Genomic DNA, 23165 nt, shown 5'->3' on the forward strand with positions numbered 1-23165 from the left:
CACCTGGGGGCTATGATGGCCTGCGAGCCCCCCGGCATGGTTATCACATCTATCCAGAGAATTCAGCAGTAGCTGCAAGAAGGACCTCATCGAGGAACCCTTGGAATTGAGTGTCTGAGTTGTGCCAGCAGTGTGTATTGGTTAAAACCAGCCTCCAGTTCTGCATACTGTTCAATCGTTAATGTTAAAAAAAATCCCCTTTAAAATGAAATGAACTCAGACTGTATACCTGCGCTTTCTGGGAGGCACTTCAGAATTGAAAAGAATCCCCTTAAAGAAATGAGATCAGACTGAGAGAGTACTTCAGAGTTAATGGACCCTGAAGAGCTATATAAATAATCATAATCCCTCCTTTGAAAGAACCAGGAGCTACCGCTCCCATGGGGTTGGGAAAGTTAATGAGGCGTGTAATAGAATGTGAAAAAAGCACTTCAAAGCTTTTAAAAGCAACAGAGAGAAGACCAGCCATTGCAAACTGACAGCTCTTTGAAGTTGACATGCTGAGAGATGCATCAAAACTTTCACAACAAACAGAGAGCAGGTTCATAGAATCATGGAAACCCTACAGTGCAGAAGGAGGCCATTTGGTCCATCAAGTCTGCACAGACAACAATCCCACCGAGGCACTATCCCCATAACCCCACATATTTACCTCGCTAATCCCTCTAACCTACGCATCCTAGGACATTAAGGGAGAATTTAGCATGGCCAATGCACCTAACCCGCACATCTTTGAACTGTGGGAGGAAACCGGAACACCCGGACGAAACCCACACAGACATGGAGAGAAGGTGCAAACTCCACACAGACAGTGACCCCAGCCGGGTCATGGTAAATTGCCCCACAGTGTCAAGGGAAATAGCAGGGTAAATACGTGGGGTTAAGAGGATACGGCCTGGGTGGGATTGTGGTCGGTGCAGACTTGATGGGCTGAATGGCCTCCTTCTGCACTGTAGGGATTCTATGATTCTATTCTTCCTAGGTCGGTTTCTAGAGATCAAATGTAGGAAGATAATTCATAGTTTTGATAACAAGGTTATGCTCATGGGTTTGAGAGGATACACAGTCATATAAAGTTAGAAATGGTGAGATTAACGCACAACTAAAGTTCAAATAGTTCTCCTACTGACCTGGTGGTAATGATAATGGAGTTGTTGACTAAACATGGCAATTCGATGACAACAGACCCAGAAATTGTATAAAGAAAACTCCTTTGTTTGCTGATGATTGCACAATGTTCACCATTTGTGACTCCTCAGACACTGAACCAGTCTGTGTCCAAATGCAGCAAGACCTGGACAATATTCAGATTTGGATTGATAAGTGGCAAGTCACATTCATGCCACACAAATGTCAGGCAATTACCTTTTCCAAAAAGAGAGAATCTAACCATCTCCCCTTGACATTCAGGGGTACTGCCATCACTGATTCCCTCACTTTCAACATATTGGGAGTTACCATTGACCAGAAACTGAACTGGACCAGCTCTATAAATACTGTGGCTACAAGAGCAGGTCAGAGGCTAGGAATTCTGCAGCTAGTAATTCACCACCTGATGCCCCAAAGCTTGTCCACCATAAACAAGCCAGGAGCGTGATGGAATATTCTTCATTTGTCTGGATAAGTGCAGCTCCAGCAACACTCCAGAAGCTTGACTCCATCCAGAATAAAGCAGCCCATTCATTTGGCATGCACCATCTTAAACATTCCCCCCTCCACCCCCACTGCAGTGTGACAGTAGTGTGTGCCATCTACAAGATGCACTTGGACAATCGTCAAGTATCCTTCGGCAGCACCTTCCAAACCGGCGATCTCTACCACACAAGGAAGAGCACAACAAATGCTTGGGAGCACCACCACTTGCAAGTTACCCTCCAAGCCATCCTGACCGTGGAACTATATCGCCATTTCTCCACTGTCGCTGGGTCAAAATCCTGCAACTCCCTTCCTAACAGCACTGTGAGTGTAACTGCGCTAGATGGACTGCAGCGGTTCAAGGAGGCAGCTCACCACCACTCATTAGTGATGAGTACTAAATGGTGGCCTAGTCACTGATGCCCACATCCCATAAACATAGTTTTTAAAAAAGTTTCTTAAAGCTCCTCATTGTTCAATAGAGCATGTAACTGGAGATGTTCTCTGGTTCAGTCTCTTAGTCTTCGTATTGTTAGCTGTTTGCCCACTAGGGGTACTATATTAGGTTCAGGGGCTGGGAATCAACTCTGGGTTTGCAAACTGTCAATAGTGATCCCAGTTGAAAATATTTGGAAACGGTGTGTAATGTAAGGAAGAGATCGGGCTGAGCTTACTCATGCCTGACAAGGTTCACAGATGCATAATGGCCAATTTGACAAGTCACAGAAGGCCTCAGTAGAAACCATAACTCAGGAAAGGGTCACTGCCATCAGAAGGGCTGAGAAAAGGAGAAAACATAATGGAGAAAATTGGCAGGGAGAGGGGAATCAGTTTGTACTGCATTAAAATGTGTCTGGCATGACATATCATTCCTTTTTCTTTCTGTTTACATTAAAAATGTAGATTGTAACCACCTTTCGAAAGAAAAATGCTGAATAAGAAATTCTGTTACTCCTCTTCATCCCCTGATTTTCACTGAAGTTTTTGTGAAATAAAGATTTTAGATTTTTGCAAAATGTTTATAATTCAAAATTAAACAACTTTCTGGCACCTCGTTAATGCCCATAAATTAATCCCACTGGTTCTGATTATCGTTTGGAACTGAGGAGATCCATTAACAGTGATTGAACCAAAAAACACACCTTAGACTTTCATGGGAAAGTACATTTATTGAAACAAAAGTGGTTTGAAAGTCACTTTGAACATTTTACTAAATCAGCCTATCAGCATCCAGTGCTCCAAGAGGCATTGCTCTGATTGGTCCATTTGCTTTCATAGAATCCTACACTGCAGAAGGAGGTCATTCGGCCCATCGAGTCTGCACTGACCACAGTCCCACCCAGGCCCTATCTCCGTAACCCCATGCATTTACCCTAGCTAGTCCCCCTGACACTAAGGGTCAATTTAGCATGGCCAATCCACCTAACCCGCGCATCTTTGGACTGTGGGAGGGAACCGGAGCACCCGGAGGAAACACATGCAGACACGGGAAGAATGTGCAAACTCCACACAGACAGTGACCCAAGCCGGGAATTGAACCCAGGTCCCTGGTGCTGTGAGGCAGCAGTGCTAACTACTGTGTCACCCGTGCCGCCCCTCTAATTTCTCTAATTCTTTTCTGTGTTTGAATCGCTGTTTGCCAGTCACGTGGTGGCCGCCAGCTTTGCGGACCCCTGGAGATTCTTTACAAACCCCTAGGGGCCGGCAGACCCCAGTTTGGGAACCCCTGCTGTAACCATCTCACACTTCAAATTCTCCTCTTTCCCCAAACACTCCATTCCTTTGACTCTCGCCCTTTCTCAATTCCCTTTCTGGCACCTCACTATTGACAGTTGGATCTTCTATTTCTCTTCCTGGTTTTTTTTTGTGACTGTTTTTAACTTCTGTTATGAACTAAAGATATAAATTTTTCTGCAGTAAAGCATCTTATTAATAGATTATTGTCAATGTTGTGGGAATATCAATGCCATTGTGGTGCATTTTCAACACACTCTCCATGTCCCTGGTGGGTAGCATAGGTGCAGAGGGGTTAACCTGACTTGGGTTTTGTTCTGTACAACAAGGGATCAGTAGTGACTTGTACCCTCATTGGCATCCACGCATCGCTCGCTCTACAGTAGTTTATCGGAGAAGTCATGTTACTTAGGGCTCCACGTAAGGTGGGCCCCACATCAATTTTATTATACATTAGTTTTACAATACAAATGTTCAGGTGAATGCTGCCACCCGCCCCCAGTAGATTTTTTTTTCTCAAACTTCAAAACCTCAAGTTGAAATAGAATAGGCCCAAACATGATATCTTTGACACTTCATTCTTTTTCAACAACTCAGTGTATTGTTAAAAAAATTGTCTCCCTTTGTTCCCCTCTTCTATTGTCCAGGCTTAGTATTCAGGTAAAAATGGTTCTTTGGGCTGATTTATCTCGTTCCCCCCAATGTTTCTATTTACCAAGGCTTTAAAGTTTGAAAAAAAAATGTATCAGAGGTCAAGGCCGCTGCAAAGGTCAAGACAAATTGTTTATGTGAACCGCTAAGTTTTGAACTCAACAACATAAAAATGATTGGTAGCTTTTGCATTACTGAGTAATGCAATCCTGAACTGTATTATTTCTTAGAAAGGTCCTTATGCATTTTTCCCTTGGTCTGATTGTGCACTGGAGGATGACCAAATATTGTACAGGGAGCTGGTCTGTTTTTAATGAGCGAACCAGCCTTGCTGAGTTCAGCAGTTGTCCGACTGCTCCATGCGTGATTTTAAAATAGGCTACAGTTCTTGATGTAACACAGACGTTCTGTTTTATCTCTATTTCACTTATTTGGACAACTGTGCTCTTGTGGATTGTGGATTAAGTCAGTAATTAGATTGTTCTTCTACTTCCAGTGAGAACTGATTTGCAAGATATTAAAATCTATTTTAAAACTGCAGATTTTTATCTTGGTACATGTCATTTAAAAGAGAAAAATCAGCAGAAAATGTAACACAATTATTGTATAAAGCAATTTTCTGATAGCGCCTTGTCAGAAACTGAGATTTGCAATTGCAGGGAAGAAAATCACATCCTATTCTTCAAATCTTGTATCATGGGGATGAAGAGCTGTTTCACTTGCATGTTCTTCCTCAAGCCTTTGATTTCGCCAGCACAATAGGTGCTACCCCTTTAATTTATTAAAGCAATAACAACTATCTTTCTTCTCTTTATATATCCAGCTTTCCTTGAATGCAAGAGTGATGATTCGGCTCCAGTCATCGTGTTTATTTGCAAGATGTTTGCTGTTGATTCCAAGGCTTTGCCCCAGAATAAATTAAGGTGAGAGATCTTAATAGTCTTGTATGGTTTTTGCTGTTGTCATTTTCTGTTCCTTATCTATTTGCTTGCTTACTGCGCCAGTCAATGATTTTGGTAAGTTTTCATGTGAAGCTTTGATAGAAATATATGAAGATTGAATGAATTGTGCTTTCACTGATCCCAAATGTAACAATGAAGCACATTACCAAACCTCTGTAAAGCCTGTTGGCTTATACTTTCTGCCGCCTTCCTGCCCATTTTTTGGCAGATGGGGGAGACAAGTGTGGAAAGATAATTGGGGTGTGAACTAGTACATTATCATTGTTTTCAGAAGGCTTGTTCCACTGGATTCCCAAGACTTCCATGTTTGAATCCTTCTAATTAGATTTCCACCATGCTATTGTACTGAAATGGCCCTTATCAAGGATACAAATAAAGTTCTGTGTGACTATCACAAAGGTAAACTATATCTCCCCTTGTCTGTCTCAGTCTGTCTGCAACCTTTGATACAGTTAACACCTCATCTTCCTGCAACACCTCTCTACAGTTGTCTATCTGCTTAGTTTTGCAGACACCTGATTCTATTCTTATCTATCTAATCATTGCCAGGGTGTCACTTGCAGTGGCTTCTTTTCTCATTCCTGCACCATTGCCCCTGGTGTCTTCTAAGAATCTCTCCTAAGCCCCCTCCAGTTTGCCATCTACATGCTGCTCCTCAGTTACATCATCTGAAACATCGCATCAGATTCCACGCTTACACTGACGGCACTCAGCTCCACATCACTACCACCTCTCTCGACTCCTCCACTGTCCAGCTCGAAATCTCCTTCCAACTAAGTATTGGGCAGACAAAAGTCAGAGTCTTTACTCCCTACCACAAACTCTGTTCCCTAGTTGCAGACTCCACCCCCACTCCCTGACAACTGAATCAGGGTAAATAAGATTGTCCTAGTGTCATATTGACTCCTAGATATGTTTCTGACAACAAATCCACACTATTGCTAAGGCTGCCTATCTTCACCTCTGTTACATTGGCCAACTCTGTTCCTACCTCAGTTCATCTACTGAAACCTTCAATCCTTACCTTTGTTATTCTAGAGTTGACTATTCCAGTGCACTCTTGGCTGGCCCCATATGTTCTGCCCTCTGTTAGCCTGTGGTGCCCACCATTGAGCACATGTGGCAGAACATGGGCAATGTAACAGAGGTGAAAGTAGGCAGCCTTAGCAATGGTTCAGCTCAAGGCTAACATCGCAGTGACTTCCTTATTTTTATGCCCTATTTATACACTGTGCCTCTATTTAGAAAGCCTAGGATTCCATATACTGATATCAACTTGTGCTGTCACCTGATTTATGAATGAAAACCCCAAGTTCTCCCTGTTACTCTACCCCTTTTAAAATTGTGTGGTTTAGTCCATATTTCCTCTCATTTTCCCTCACAAAATACAAAACCATTGCCGTTCAAGTCATTTTTTGGAAAAAGGCTGATTGGCTAGCTAAGTATGACATCTCATTTTGGAATCCATGCTGAGTGCCCTCTAACTCAGTATCCTGGTTATTACCGAACATCTGGAAATTCTGCTCCTTATTGGCCCAAACTAGAATTTTGGTATAGTGTTACAAGAATATGGTATATCTGTTTGATCTGATGTGAAGTACCATAGCAACTGCTTTTCCTGAAAACTACTTTGGCCAAACTTTTATTGTACTAGCCAACTGGGTCAGTATTACTATTACATTACTATTTTTGGCATCCTTATTCACTTGTCTTTAAAATTCATCTGGAATATATACCTAAAGCTTTTTCTTGATGACAATTAGTAAAAAGAAATTATTGTCCCCTTCCTCACTGTTTCAATTGGATTGCTGATTATATTAAACCTGCAGAACAGACCCATTGTTCCTATCAGGTTGTGGCCATTATTGAATAGAACATGGTTTAATGCGTTTTTGATTCCAGCTGTCTTGAAGATAGCAGCCCAGTGGGTAAAATTAAAAATCATCTCACCCATTCCTGGGCAAATCTTAGTGAGCTCCTATTTGATAACATTAATGCATCATTAAGTTTGTATTTTACAACTGTACAACGTGTTGACTGACATGTCTTGCCACTGATAGTAAACTCTGGGAATGTCCCTTTTCCTAAAATGCATTGCTTTAGTGTGTTGGTATTGTGGAAAGAAAGACAGATTATCTATCTTGGTATGGTCGCCTTCATTCCTTGAAGGAAAGTATTCTTTGTACACCATGTTCTGGCCTTTACTACCACGCAGTCTCCTCTGAGTATTAAATTATCCAGCCTTAGGACAATATCATGTCGCTAAGTTGCTGCCACCCAGGTCAAAATGAATTAACTTATATGGTGTCTGCCACAAGATGCATCACTACGGGTGAAAATGTGACATTTACATGCATCTCAAGAGTTCCTTGGAGACCAGTCAGAAGAATCCCTGGTCTCTTATTTTATTTGGAGCATGTTTTTATACAGAATGAAGATGATCCTGCCAGGAACTATAATCTATCATTTGTATTCTAGACACAAGTGCTTTTAACAGTAAATTTCACAAGTTATTTAAAAAAAAGTTATTGAATAATAAATTTATTTCCCCAGTAAAATGTTTGGCTTTAAATTATATGGAGTGAAAAATGTTAATGGTGAAGGCAGTGTGCTTGGAAAAACCACATTTAATGAAACTGGGTATCTGCATGTCGCTGCAGATCTACAGCCCTCAGTAGTCTAGCAGTTAATCTCCAGGACTGCTTATTTTGGTTACTCCTTCCACATGGAGTATCTGAACATTCTCTTAAAGCGATAGACTGGTTAAGGGAAGAACCTTGCCTGTCCTTGAGATGTTCCAAGGTACTTCACTACCACTATTGAAGTGCAGCCACTGTTGTGTTGGCAAACATTGCAACTAATTTGTGTCTTGCAGAATCCCACCAATGCTGAAATCAATGATCAAACAACTGTTTGGAGAAAAATAAGAAATACTAAATTTAAAACTTGCAGTGTACACGACCGTAAGATATAGGAGCAGAATTAGGCCATTCGGGCCATCGAGCCTGCTGCGCCATTCGAACATCGCTGATATTTGTGGAGGAGGCAATGGCCTTGTGGTGTTATCGCTAGACTATTAATCCAGAAGCTCAGCTAATGTTCTAGGGACCTGGGGCGGCACAGTGCTCAGCACTGCCCAGGGACCCGGGATCAATTTCCGGCTTGGGTCACTGTCTGTGTGGAGTTTGCACGTTCTCCCCGTGTCTGCATGGGTTTCCTCCGGGTGCTCCGATTTCCTCCCACGGTCCAAACGATGTGCTGGTTAGGTGGATTGGCCATGCTAAATTCTCCCTCAGTGTACCCAAACAGGTGCCGGAGTGTGGCGAGGATTTTCACAGTAACTTGATTGCAGTGTTAATGTAAGCCTTACTTGTGACACTAATAAATAAACTTAATAAATCCCACTACGGCAGATGATGAAATTTGAGTTCAATAAAAATATCTGGAATTAAGAATCTACTGACGACCATGAAACCATTGTTGATTGTCCAAAAAACTCATCTGGTTCACTAATGTCCTTTAGGGAAGGAAATCTGCCGTCCTTACCTGGTCTGGCCTACATGTGACTCCAGAGCCACAGCAATGTGATTGACTCTCAACTGCCCTCTGAAATGGCCCAGCAAGCCATTCAGTTCAAGGGGCAACTAGGGATGGGCAACAAATGTTGGCTGTCTAGCGACGCCCATGTCCCACGAATGAATAAAAAAATGATTTTTAACCCCATTCGCCCACCTTTTCCCTGTAAACTTTGATCTCCTTGCCAATCAACAACCAATCGATGTTTCTCTGGAAAAAGATTGTTTGTAGTTTTAGTCATAAAATATGCATAATCTTTCACAGGAAGTATTTGTTTGTAAACTGTATTTGTGCCTTTAACTAATTAATTCCATATACTGATCTGCAGAAAAGGAAGAAAATATATTCTGTGCATGGAGCTGGTGGTTTTGATTTGAGGGATTTATACAATCCAATTTAGCTGAAATTGAAACATGGGGATTTACTTTGTTCATTTTACAGTGTACTAGATGGGTTAGATTTAATTAATAAAATGCAGTGACATTTTACACCTTTGATTTTCTTGTCAGTGGGTAAGAAAGCATAAATGAACTGACGCAAGAAGGATTTGATGGAATTGTTCTCTTTTTGTCGCAAAATCATACCTTTATTTTTAATCATTTCTTTCTGATTCTTCTCCTGTATTGTGTCTAATATGCTGGTAGACATCTTGCACACAGTGGCATTATGTTATCTCAGAGGTCATCTTCGGACTTCTCTGTGTTAGAGATGAAAAACTGTAGGAAACAGAAAGAAAAGTCAATTGTTTTGTGTCGCTTTTCTGACCTTGGTAAACTGGCCACTCCCCAAGAGTAGGAGCGAGATATCTGCAAGTTGTGGCAAATCTGCAACCGTCAGCGGTAGTCTTGCAGTTAATCTCCAATACTGCTCATTTTGATTTCCCCCTCCACTTGGAATATCTGAGCATTCTCTTAACGAGATGGATCAATTAAAGGAAGAATTTTGCTTGTATATTACTAATATATTACTAATATATTACTTTTTAAGTGCAGCCACTATAGTTAGGCTGGCAAACATAGCAGCCAATTTGTGTACAGCACAATCCCACCAATGATTAAATAAATTGTTAAACAATCCGTTTTTCTGGTTTTGGTTGAGAGAGGAATATTGAACAAAGTGCTGGGCAAGTACCCCATCCTTCTTTAAGGGGCGGTACGGTCACACAGTGGTTAGCACTGCTGTCTCTCAACGCCAGGGATCTGGGTTCAATTCTGGCCTCGGGTCGCTGTCTGTGTGGAGTTTGCACTTTCTCCCCGTTCCTGCGTGAGTTTCCTCCGGGTGTTCCAGTTTCCTCCCACTGTCCTAAAATGTGCGGATTAGGTGAATTGGCCATGCTGAATTGGCTCTAGTGTCAGGGGGATTAGCAGCATAAGTATGTGGGGTTATGGGAATAGGGCCTGGGTGGGATTGTGGTCAGTGCAGACCCGATGAGCCAAATGGCCTCCTTCTGTACTGCAGGGGTTCTTTGGTTCTATGGAATATTATCATGGGATTGTTTGTATCCACCTGAACAGGCAGCCAGACAATGTTTCAACCAAAAGGTGGAACCTTTGATAAAGTAGCACTCCTTCAATGCTTCACTGCAATGCCAGCCAAGAGTGAGTGGTCAAGTCGAGAAGAGGACTTGAGCTTACAAGTGGTAGCACTCTCGCCTCTCCCGCTGAGCCCAACTGACACAGCGTGAACTTAGGAATTAATCAGAAAATGAATTAATCAACTCTAATTTTAATACTGAGGGGGGATAGGATAGCTGTTATAGCCCTGGGCGGGGGGGTGGTTATTATGACCCCGGGAATTATTACCAGGGGGTAGACAAGGACGAAGGTTATTATAGTGAGGGGAGTGAGGTTATCATGAAGGGAAAAGTCATCATGATCTGTTGGGGGGGGTTGAGTGTTGCTGAGGGGTATTTTAAAGTTAAAGTTTATTAGTGTTATATGTAGGCTTACATTAACACTGCAATGAAGTTACTGTGAAAATCCCCAAGTTGCCACACTTTGGCACCTGTTCGGGTACACTGAGGGCGAATTTAGCATGGCCAATGCACCTAACCAGCGCATCTTTCAGACTGAGGGGGGAAACTGGAGCACCCGGAGGAAACCCACACAGACACGGGGAGAATGTGCAGGCTCCACACAGATAGTGACCCAAGCCAGGAATCAAACCCGGGTCCCTGGCGCTGTGAGGCAACAGTGCTAACCACTGTGCCACCCACTGTTTGAATGTGGCAGTTGCTAACCACAGTGCCAATGTGCCGTTGATGAGGCTGGAAGCTATTATTATGCTTCTTAAGGTGGGGTTACTATGTCAAGGGAGAGGTGTTTTGCCTGGCGGTTGGGGGGGTGGGGTGCAGATCATGGTGTGAAGGATCTTATTAAGGCACTATGGATTATTATGACAGAGGGGTCTTATTATGTGCCCAAGGCCATTCTGGTCAGGGCATCTTGATGACATAACCGTGTACGTTTGTCGTTCACCTGCAGTACTCGGCTTTGAGTTGCAATCATGCAGAGTTTTTTTGTTGTATTAATTTGGACCTTGAATGCTGTTCTTTGTCAGAATACTTGATGAAACTGCAAATGAGTTCCCTTATAACCCAGTGCTAAACTTTATTGCTGGATTGTGCACTATTTGGAAAAAGTTCCAGACAAGCTGTTTTGACCCAAATAATGTTTTAAAACCATGTCAACCCTGATGACAACTAACAACCCGTCATTTAAATCATATACAGCCTTGTGTTAATTTTCCAGAATAAAATCTGCCAGGTTGTAAAATAAATCGAGGCACGATATTTTAAATTGTTTCTCCATTAGTTTGAAATCCTTGAAAATAAAATTAGAAACTCATGAAGACTAAATTAAATCTATAGTTTTTATTGAGTTGTTTTGGAGGAAAAATCTGCAAGTAATGTGCCGTCCACAAAATGGTTTTCAGGAATTAGACTTTAAACCTTTCCCAAACTCACATTTACATTCCCAGTAATTTCTGCATACTGTTACTGTGTTTTCCCAGATAAAGAGAAGCTTGTTTTGGAACATGGTGAGTTGCCTAAATATAGGACATTGTTGTTTCAGATTGTATCCATCATGCGAAAGTTAGACAATGGAAACCACAGTCAAAACAAATGGTAGTGAACAGCATACTTGGCAGTGCTCAGCAGCAAGTCTGTAGGACTTGATTCAGTGCCAAGTGTCACATTGAACTTATTAAACATTCAGCAGTAACCTATTGTAACTTTTTTGCATCCAAGTGTAGATACCTTTTGTTCATAAATCTTTAGCCAAGCAGCAAGCAACTGACCTTAAAACAGTTGTGCGGTAAAGTTTAGCATTAGCTTTGGCATTTTTTCCCCCCCCCCTTGAAGGATTCTTGAAATTTGATAATTTAATTCCTGTCACAGCTTAGCATTTGGTGCACAAACATTTGCCATGAACATTTTGTGCAGCAGAGAATTTTTGTTGAATGTAAATTATCAGCAATTCTATGACATCAGCCAAATCTCTTGTAGAAAACATGTCAGCTGGTATTGACATCGTCTATTTTGTCTGTTTTTTGAAGTCTATTCAGTGAAGCTGCAATTCGGCATAATATTTTGTTAAAACATGGTTAAATACATAAAGAAAAGCTTTGTTCCCATGTGTAATTGCAAATGTTCCTTTTTTGTATGTTTTTCTTTCCTTGTCCATTATTGCTGTAATTTAATATCTAGCATTTCTAGCTAAAAATGTGCTTTCACTTATCCTTCGACTTAGACGAAAGTAGAATATCACCAATTATTCCAGGAGCCAAGCTACGGGATGAATTAACTCAAATGCACGTTTTAAGGGTGCAGCTATATTGCCAGTCTTATGTCAGAAGTGCAACCTTTTCCACTTCTCTGTTTTGATGTGAAAATGGCAGCATGGCTCCCTAGTCAGGTTCCAACTGACTGGAATGCAGCAATATGAGATACCCTTGGGGAAACTCTCAGACTGCCTGAGCATAATGCCATGTGGAGTGCAAGCATAGTGCTGGTCGAGTTTTGTTGGAAAGAAAATTGAGCCAACTGCATTGCAAGCTCCGAACCAAGTTTTTTTTAAATTTGTGCTGAGGAAGCCAGCGTTCCCACCCCTGCTCTGAAAATATTAAAAATATCACTTGGGAATCAAGCTCTGCCCATGCGTTAGCTTGTGTGCATAGAGTGTTCGCCTGGTGGCCCGGGTCTGATTCCGAGATGGGAAATACGTAAGAGCTTAACACAGCTGAGGAGTGCCTTCACCTTTCGACTTCAGTCTGCTCAGACAATGTGATAGAAATCTACAACACCCACTTCCTGATAGAAGTCTACAAGATTATGAGGGGAATGGACAGAATGGATAGTCGGAAGCTTTTTCCCAGGGTGGAAGACTCAATTACTCGGGGGCATGGGTTTAAGGTGCGAGGGGCAAGGTTTAGAAGAGGTGTACGAGGCGAGTTTTTTACACAGGGTGATGGGTGCCTGGAACTCGCAGCCAGGATAGGTAGTGGAAGCAGACACGATAGCGACTTTTAAGGGGCATCTGGACAAATACATGATTAGGATGGGGAATTCACTGTAAGAAGTCTCACAACATCAGGTTAAAGCCCAACGGGTTTTTCTGGTAGCACGAGCTTTCGGAGCGCTGCCCCTTTATCAGGTGAGTCATCAGGCACTCACCTGATGAAGAGGCAGCGCTTCGAAAGCTCGTGCTACCAAATAAACCTGTTGGACTTTAACCTGATGTTGTGAGACGACTTTCTGTGCCTACCCCAGGCCAACGCCGGCATCTCCACATCAGGATGGGGAATAGAGGGATATAGTCCCCGGAAGGGTACAGGGTTTTAGTTCAGGCGGGCAGCATGGTCGGTGCAGCCTTGAAGGGCCGAAGGGCCTGTTCCTGTGCTGCAACTTTCTTTGCTCTTTGTTCTACCCCTTCGCCCTCCCCACCCACCCACCAAACCCCAAGCACGCATGCGCGCGCGCACACTCCCTACAGTGTAGTGTTTAATCGTCTGTATACTCTATCTTGATTTTTAAAAATTCAATTTCAGTTGCTATGTTCAGTACTGTAGTAACTTTGCCTTTTGAATATATACTTTGTGAACTGGATTGAATTTCAGCTAGAAGGTTTTACGAATGCCAGGGAGAAAGATATGAGTAGCTCAGCAAGATGTCAACATGGTTTTCTATAAGTTGAGAGGTCTAATGCATTTGCAGTCTCCAGGAACTTTCTGGTTTATGATATGTCAGAATACATTGAAAGTAGAAGATTGTTTGTTATTTCATGGCACAGAACTATAGATCTATCAGTATGAGGTAATGGAGAAGGGTGACCAACCAACATTATAACGACCCCAAGTTTTAAAAAAAATTTGTTCAGAGAATGTGGACATCACTGGCTGGCATTTACTGCCCATCCCTAATTGCCCTTGAAATGAATGGAACTGAGTGGCTTGTTAGGCCATTTCAGAGGGCATTTAAGAGTCAATCACATTGCTATGAATCTCGAGTCACATGTAGGCCAGACCAGGTAAGGGTGGCAGATTCCCTTCTCTAAAAAACATTCGTGAACCAGATGGGTTTTTATGACGATCAGCAATTGTGCCACAGTCATCCCTAGACCTTATTTTTATTCCAGATTTTCATTGAATTCAAATTTCACCATCTGCCGTGGTGGGATTCAAACCATGGTCCCCAGAATATTACCCTAGCTCTCTGGTTTGCTAGTCCAGTGACAATACCACGATGCCACTGCCTCCCCAACTTAATTGGAAGAAGACGAAAGAGGGAGGGAACTATGGTTCAGTGGCATTTCCCGGAGTACTACAAAACTAGCAATAAATTAGATCCAATGTAAGTGTGAGATGATGCACTTGGGCAGGACAAACCAGGCAAGGGAATACTTGATGAATGGCAGGACTCTGGGAAGCACCGAGAATCAGAGGGACCTTGGTGTGCATTTACACTGGTCCCTTAAGGTAGCAGGACAGGTGGATAAAATGGTTAAGAAGGCAGGTGGTGTACTTGCCTTTATTCGCTGAGGCATAGAGTTTAAGAGCCAGGAGATTATACTGGGACTATATAGAATGTTGGTTAGGCCACAACTGGAGTATTGTGTGCAGTTCTGGAACCAACGTTCCAAGAGAGATGTGATAGCACAGGAAAATGTGCAGAGTAGATTTATCAGGATGTTGTTTGGGCTGGAGAGTTTCAGTTATAAAGAGTGATTGGAAAGACTGAAGTTGCTTTCCTTGGAGCAGAGGAGACTGGGGGAGGCGGGGGGGGGGGGGGGGGGGAACGACAGGATTGAGATGTATAAAATTATGAGGGGCGGGTAGAGTAGGTAGGAAGAAACTTTTCTCCTTGGTGTAGAAATCAATGATGGGGAGGAGCAGAGATTTTAAGGTAAGGGACAAGAGGCTTAGAGGGGATATGAGGAAAAACCTTTTCACCCAAAGGGTGGTGGGAGTCAGCCTGAAAGGGTGGTGAAGGCAGAGACCCTCATAGTAGTTAAGTATTTAAATGTGCACTCGCGATGTCAAGGCATACAAGGCATTAGAATAGTTAAGTGGGTTGCCTTTGATTGGCACAGGTGTGACAGGCAGAAGGGCCTTTTTCCGTACTGTATACCTTTATGACTCTCTAATTAGATTTGTGCCATTAACATGTCTGTTCCTTCATTTTTATTCACCAATGGGGAAGGAAATACATAATTCAATATGGACTGTTATGTCTAGGCATAATAGCCACATAATCAGAAATTGCCTTGCTGTGAGACTGTGGCATCAGTATTTAACTAATTCAATTTCCACGATCCACTAATTTTTTTTTAATGGAGTTGATGCCAATGGCACATAGCAACATCTGTCAGATTTGTGGAAGGATGCAGCTATTACTTTAGTGGCTCATAAAAACTGTTAATGCCAACATCCACCCCTGGTATAAGCTAGGAAACCAACAATGCCTCATGTCATCATTCATATGTTTTAAATTTTTACTCCATTCTTACAAAGCCAATGCTCAGAGTGGACCAGGCAAACCCAAATCCATCTCATTACTTGCTCCAAAAAAACAAATTCAAAATAAAATGAATCCAATTCAAGGCCCCCACAAGGGGCACAAACAAGATCCAAGCTGACAAGATGAGGCATTGCACCCCACCTTGGGCTTGATCTTAGCCAAAAGGCCGATACGTTTCAAAGGTATAGTTTTAGTTTTATAAATTGAACATTCAAATGTTACTTCAGTGGGGAAAACAAGTCCTAGTAAACATCTTGAAGTTGGCAAACCACCCATACTTAAAATAATTACAATTCAACAGGTAATTTGTGTTTGCTGGGTAAAGTATGAGAAAAGGGATGAGAGTCATAAAATATCAGGTGGTCTTAGCTAATGAACTGGAGACATAACATCTGCAGTAATTTCAGTAAAAAATGTATATTTTTGAAATAAGAAAGCTTTAGAATTAAAAAGTAGCTGATTTGCATTTCTACCTGGGAACAGGTCACATGTGTCAAATTTCAATGGAGGTGGATGGAGCTTAGTGAGGTTCTTTGTTTTGATTTAGCTACTTGAATTCAGTACGGATATAACCAGAAAGCAAGACTTGTTAAATCAGCTAAGGGACTGGGTCAACTTTGATTCCTTTCTTGTAAGTCAAGAAATAAAGCCAGTCAACACCTGAAATAGAGTAGATGCTAGATCTGTCATCCATGGCACAGCCTGCAATTGGGAGACAAAATTGAACAGGAAGATTTGTTTAGCTGGAAACTAAAGGAAGAATTCTACAATCATTTTCAATAAAGGTGGTTAACCTTGTTGCATTTGGAGTTCTGAAATTAATCCGCTTAGTTGGATTTGAAACCATAGTAGCAGGCTATTGAAAACCAGGGGTGTTTTCTAGTGTTTTAAGGCAATGCGCAGATGTCAGAAGGAGGCCTGTGCTGGAGCTGTGGAATCCAGAGTCACGAGGTCAGTGAGGAAAATGGAGTGTTACTTTGCCAAAATGTAATAGAAAGATCCTCGTGTAATCGTGTACCTTGGCGAATAGCTGGAACACTGACGAGAACTCAGAGTGAATTCTGGAGAGTGGTGTTTTACCTTCTGAGTTGGTGCCAGGAAAAGTGAATGAATCTTAAAAATTGTTTAAGATACGGAAACTCTTGCTGGAGAAACTGAAAGTAGAACTGAGTTTATAGCATAAACCTTTATCAGCTGTGGTGTTAAGTTAAGAGAACTTACTATGCTCAATTCTTTCTGATATACAATAAAGTTTGTTTTTGTTTAATAATGTGAAATCTTGAAGCATCGTTCTGTTGGCTAATTGCTGGATATTCGATTTCTTCTTTAAACGTTAATGATCCCTGACCAGATTGTAACAAAAATTATGTACACACAACTAACTAGAAAAGTAAGGGGAGCAAATATTCTGGTCATATTTAAGTGAGTGTGTGGTGAACAAAAATAGTTCATGGACCTTCATTGAAGGACACAAATGTTTCAAACGACGAACGATGGGCAGAAATATGTCTCAATTACACTTGTACAATTATTCTTAGCAGAGCATTGTCAAGCTTATTAGCAGTACATGTAACTCAGATATGAAACAAATAGATTATTGTCAGTTGCCCTAAATTTGATTCTGAAGGCACAGAAATTCTCTAAAATGACAAAATTATGAACCTGACTCTCTCACTTTGTATTTAACTTTGTTTGACAAAGAAAATCTTCCCAACTAATCGCACTTTGGCAATGTTTTTTTGTCATTGAGCCAATGGCAACTATTGATCCAAATTGACATGATATGGATTTAAAATCAACCTTTGTTTGTACAAGCCTGGTTAAGGTGGCATTGTGGCCTTAAATGTGGCACTTATCCTTGATTGGAAAAATTAACTCCACCAAACTTCATAGGAAAGTCTTGAGTGCATTTGCTTTCCCATAAACAGACCCGTTGTTGTAGGAACAAGTATGATTTCATGAGGGAAAAGTTGACAAATGGTCAGATGCCCCATTGAGAGATTTCAATTTCAAATTCCAGTTTTGGTAGGGTATAAACTTTGAATTATTAAAATAAAAGATCAGGAAAGAGGCAGTTTTTCATCACTATTATTATTTAGCCTTGGCACCTGCTGTTGCGAGTGATTAAACTTCACAAATTATATTTGTCATTCTTCCATAGTGCATATGATGGTTTTGTTTTGTCAGTCTAATTATTGATCCAGTTGGTGGTGAAATTAAAAATGAGTGGTGGTTTTCTCTTGATAGTGGCTGTATATTATTTTGTATGTCAAGGTACACAGGATCAAGACTAGATGTGGAATGTATATTTGAAGGTCGGTATAGAATCTACTTTTTGTTTGAAAAGATATTAGCCGGAATTTTACCGGCACGCCTGCCACGGGAATCGGAGCAGGTGAGGGGCGGAGCATGGGAAGGTCTGTTGACCTCGGGCAGGATTTTGGGGTTTCGGGATGAGTGGGGCTGTAAAGTTCCGCCCATTGATTTTCTCTGGCATATTCATAGGAAATACAATGCAGAAACACTGTTTTATTCAAAATTATTTGTTTTTGGTGTTACTTTTGTCCAATTGGCTCCAGTGAAACAGTTGAGACAATAAAGGTGCTATATAGATGAAAGCAGTGCTTGCTTATGTTATTGATTGTTGATCCATCAGAAGGAACTCTTCAGTTGCAGGCAATAAAACAAGACTTACTCCAACTTATAAATCAAGAAAAAGGTTGAATAAAGAAACTTCATTACTCCAACACTTGAGGCCTCACCCTGGACCATTCCAAGCTCCCACAAACCCCAGCAGCTGCTTATTTATACTGAGTCAGCTGGTCAGCTGACCACCACATCATTTTGTCATTGATTACATAGTTTACTGGGTCAGCTGACCCTTGCAGCATGTTACCATTGGTCATATTACAACAGATCCAATGTAATCATTGGTTACATTCTAACATTGATGATTATATGACTGATTCTATTAGAAAAGGGAATGTAGTAACTGTTTATGGCATTTGATAAGATGTCTTACAGAGAGGCTTGTTACAAAAAATCAAGGCTTTTTGGCATCAGAGTCGACATAGCAAATTGGTTAAAGACAAGAAATTGAGTGTTTGAATTAATGGATTGGAGAATGGTTGGAAACAGTATACCAAATGGGTCAGCATGTACAAGGAAGAGATCGATTATTTGCAGTGCACATAATCAGCACAAAATCATAATTTGCTGATGGTTCTAAAGGAGGAAGCTAGGTAACTACAGGAGGGCATAAACAGGCTAAGTTGAATGGACATGAGGGGAAATACAAATTAAATAGACTAGGGTGTGTAATGCGCTTTGGGAGAAAACATAAGCAAGAGGAGTGTGAAGATCATGAAACAATGGCAGTGTGTAGAGACATGGAGATGATGATGGTACAGTGGGTAGCACTGGTGTCTCAAAGCACCAGTGACCCAGGTTCGATTCCCGGCTTGGGTCTGTGTGGAGTCTGCACGTTCTCCCCCTGTCTGCGTGGGTTTCCTCTGGTTTCCTCCCGCAGTCCAAAAAACGTGCTGGTTAGGTGCATTGGCTATGCTAAATTCTCCCTCAGTGTACCTGAGCAAGTGCTGGGATGTGGCGACTAGGGGATTTTCACAGTAACTTTATTGCAGTGTTAATGTAAGCCTGCTTGTGACTAATAAATAAAATAAACTAGGGTTATAAATAATCAATTCCTTGTAAGTGAGAACAGGTAGATAAAGCATGAAGAGGATTTTGTTTTAAAAATGGGGCGTGCGCAGTACGAAAAGCAGAGATGATACATTTGTGTAATAAGGTAATAATAAGGACATAGTTAAGGACACTCGGGGTGCAGTGCAACGGGCTGGGAGACACCGTTCGGGGCTGGCCATCTGGGGCAGCGGGGGCACGACATTGGGGCATGCCCAGAGAGGTCCAGCAGGCCAGCAGTCGGGTTGGAGGCGATTGGAGGGACAGCGATGCGGGGCTGGTCAGCAAACGAAAGACCGGCAGTGTGAGTGTACTGCGCATGTGCTGATTTCTACTCCAGTGGTTCAGCGCATGTGCAGTGGCCAGCTCAGCGCTATGCTGCTGGCCTCTCCAGTGGGATTGGGCCCCACCCACTGATTTTCAGAGTGAATCACGCTAGGGGGCACAGTGTGGGAGATTCGTTCTGAAAATCACACTAAAACAGTCGGCAGGAGTTAGTCCAGTTTTCACACAAATTCGGCACTTAGAATATTTTTGGGAGAATCGCCCCCACTGTGTGTAATTTTTCACCCCCTCCACCCCATTGCAGTAAGGAAGTTTAAAATCATAGGGACAGTGCAGATACACTTGGATGATGCGAACGATGGATAAATCAGATGTGAGGGAAACGTTTAAATACTCTGACTATTTCCACTGGGGCAAAGAAGACCAGGAGAAGATGTAATAGAGGATTTTAAAATGGTGTGGTGCCGGAGCCAACGACAAGGCCGAGAGATCATTCACTTCAATGGGGGTGAGGAAATTGAGAGTATTGTTAAAGCTGGAATGCTTTCGCAGCTGTTGAAAGAGAGACCATTACATATTGTGATTTGTTTTGGATTGTCAGCTGTAGAGCTGGAACAGATATGATGGGTTTAATGGCCTCCTATGCTGTAGACGCCTTTGGTCATAGGATTCTTATTGTTTGATTTCTGCTCCTTTGAACAAAGATTTGTGCCGGAAATGGCACAATACAAGGCTGATTTCCGCTTTTCTGGGCAAATAATAGATCCAAGTTAATAATTTATACGAACAGGTTATTTAGGGTGATTATGAATCAAGTCTCTAAGAATGAATTTCACATTTAAAGTCAATTTTTACAAGGTACAGATAGCAGAACACATATTGGATTTAATGCACAGCACAGTCCTTTATTGGAATTATTGGAGTTTTCATAGCTCCGATTGATGGGAAATAAGATAAATGACAGACAGAAACCAGAATGAATTTCAGGCATTTATTGTTAGAAACCGTTAGGATCTTATCTGCCGTATATGAAATGAAAAACAGCATTTATTTTTCACTCTGAAAATTGTTTGGCCTATATTGGTAAATTATGAGATGACATTTACTGAGGAGCTAGATCCTGTTTGTACATCAAACACGTCGGGATCGACCCTTACTGGAAATAGGTGGCAGCTGATTAAATAAGTGATTATAAAATGAACCAATCAAAGAGTAGCTCTTCACTTTAAAATAACCCCCCTGAATAATTTTATTTATGTTCTCCTGTTTAATCCATTAATTTGTATATGACTGTATTTAACGACTTAACCTACTGCTTTATAACAACATGTAATCAGCTGTAAATTTATATCTGTTATGAAGTTTAACCAAGATCTGTCTGAGGAATGGAGCCAATGTTGCATGAAAACAACTAACTCAGCACAGACTGGTAATTGAAGAGGTAATCCTTAAAAGGATGAAATGCATCCTAAACTATAAGTAAAATAATTCTGCATTATTGCCTGAAAGTGATGTGGGTGGATAAATGATGGTTACTGGGTGAGATCTTATAATGGAGCTACCACTATGATGGTATGTGATAGTGTGATCTTTGTTTCATTGCCATTTGACATCTTTCTCATCGTGTTTGCAGCAGCAAAGTGGCAGTAAGTCTGAAGTCTGTTTTAAATTGCTCAGGTTGTGTTTCACCAAATCTTCACATTTAGTGTACTTATATATATATACATATATATTTCACTTGGACATTCCTATCTTGTGGTGAATTATGACCAAAGTGTCAAACTGCACTACCATTCCCCCATTCCACCCCCGTGCCTCTCATTGCATTTGTTCAGTGGCTATTCTCGTACAGGACAGCGGTTGTGACTGTACTGTTGGTCTGAGTGCACACAAGCTAGGAATTCCTGATTGCTATCCAGTCTCTTTGCTGGAAATGTGCGTGTGTAGAAATAGTTTGGTCATAAGATTGAAGTTAAGTATGGATCCTTTGTTTTTGGAAAACTAGCCTGTCAACATTCTGCTTGCCGCACATGGAACTACATGTCGGCAAGGGGTTGATTACTTGAGCACAAAAAAGAAGCTGAGAAAATTGGAAGGAAAAATAAACTCTCAAGTGTTAACCTGCATTCGCAACTTGCTTGTGAAAAAAAACTTAACTCCCTTTAGTTATTAAACTTGTACGGGATGAGTAGCATTGAGGAAAACTCTGACTTTCATCACACCACTCTTGGAATTCAAATCCAGAATATTCCCAAATGCCCAGTTCCAGACTAGTATTATTCAATGTGCCGAATACCATTGTATGATCAGAATTTTCATTTGATAAATTTCGACGTTGGCTGCAATTCTCCCTACCTGTAACTGCAACACTACATTCTGCACCCTGTCCTTTTATGTACTTTATGAATGGTATGTTTTGCCTGTATAGCGCGCACGAAACAATACTTTCCACTGTATCCCAGTACATGTGACAATGAATCAAATGAAATTCTCCAACCTCTTCTCCGGCTGGGAATCTCTGGTCCCACTGCTGTGAATGGAGGTTTGGCTGAGAGCCAAGTTCTCCGTTCTCACTGGCAGCAGAGTTGGGCCATATGACATTGGAGAATTCCGGCTATTTATTCCAACTGAAGCTGTTGATCACAATGTTTATGGCTTTGATCATATTTTTCAAACAAAGTCATACACAAGAGCTTTTCATTTCACTGAACCTAAAGCGGATTTCAACAAGTGGTCGGGTCAATGTTATTTAAAAGCATGATAATTAACAAAAATAAAGCTTTTTAAACTGGTCATAACTGGAAACCACTGTGGGCCTCAACTCCAGCTACATTGAATCAGCTTTCAGAGATTGCTTAAAAGGTCAGGTTTTCAACCTATCCTCTGCTTAGTCTGTTCTTCCCAATTGAGTTCTGTGGTTATTTATTTTATCTGCATTTCTTGTATAAAGTGCAGATGTACTTGGTGGACATGAATATATTCTAATTTGATCGTGTATGAAACTGTTTTTGAAGAAATTCATTTTTCATATGTATTATTTTGGCAGACACTTGAGTTAAAGTTCTTTGTAAAATAGGAAACATTATGCATTGTCATTATGATGAATGATACCTTATTTCTAATATTCCTGTCTCAATACAATCACAGAAAAATTGCAGTTGATTATAAACATAGATATGTTTGATGAAAGTGTACAGCCCTGTTTCACGTGATCAAAGGTGCCACCCCTAGGCAGTTAAACACTGTCTCTTTGATTCAAATGGTTGTGTTTGGGCGGCACGATGGCACACTGCTGCCTTACAGTGCCAAGGATCCAGCTTCGATTCCTGGCTTGGGTCACTGTCTGTGTGGAGTCTGCATGTTCTCCCTGTGTCTGTATGGGTTTCCTCTGGCTGCTCTGGTTTCCTCCCACAGTCCAAAAGACATGTTGGTTAGGTGCATTGGCCATGCTAAATTCTCCCTCAGTGTACCTGAACAGGCGCCGGAGTGTGGCGACTAGAGGATTTTCAGAGTAACTTCATTGCAGTGTTAATGTAAGCCTACTTGTGACAATAATGAATAAACTTTAAAACTTTAAATCCCACACTCAGACTTGATGATGCTTG

The 23165-nt window shown here is 41.4% G+C and overlaps 1 protein-coding gene across 1 annotated transcript in view; it reads left to right on the forward strand.

The window, feature by feature from the left end:
• Positions 1-23165, forward strand: part of efl1 (elongation factor like GTPase 1) — a 338480-nt gene that overhangs the window by 120094 nt on the left and 195221 nt on the right. The window contains exon 12 of the mRNA XM_078241003.1: positions 4844-4943. Coding sequence (XP_078097129.1) covers positions 4844-4943 — 100 coding nt within the window. The remainder of the gene's footprint in view (positions 1-4843; positions 4944-23165) is intronic.

This window comes from Mustelus asterias, chromosome 24 (genome assembly GCF_964213995.1).
Source record: "Mustelus asterias chromosome 24, sMusAst1.hap1.1, whole genome shotgun sequence".
Taxonomy (NCBI): domain Eukaryota; kingdom Metazoa; phylum Chordata; class Chondrichthyes; order Carcharhiniformes; family Triakidae; genus Mustelus; species Mustelus asterias.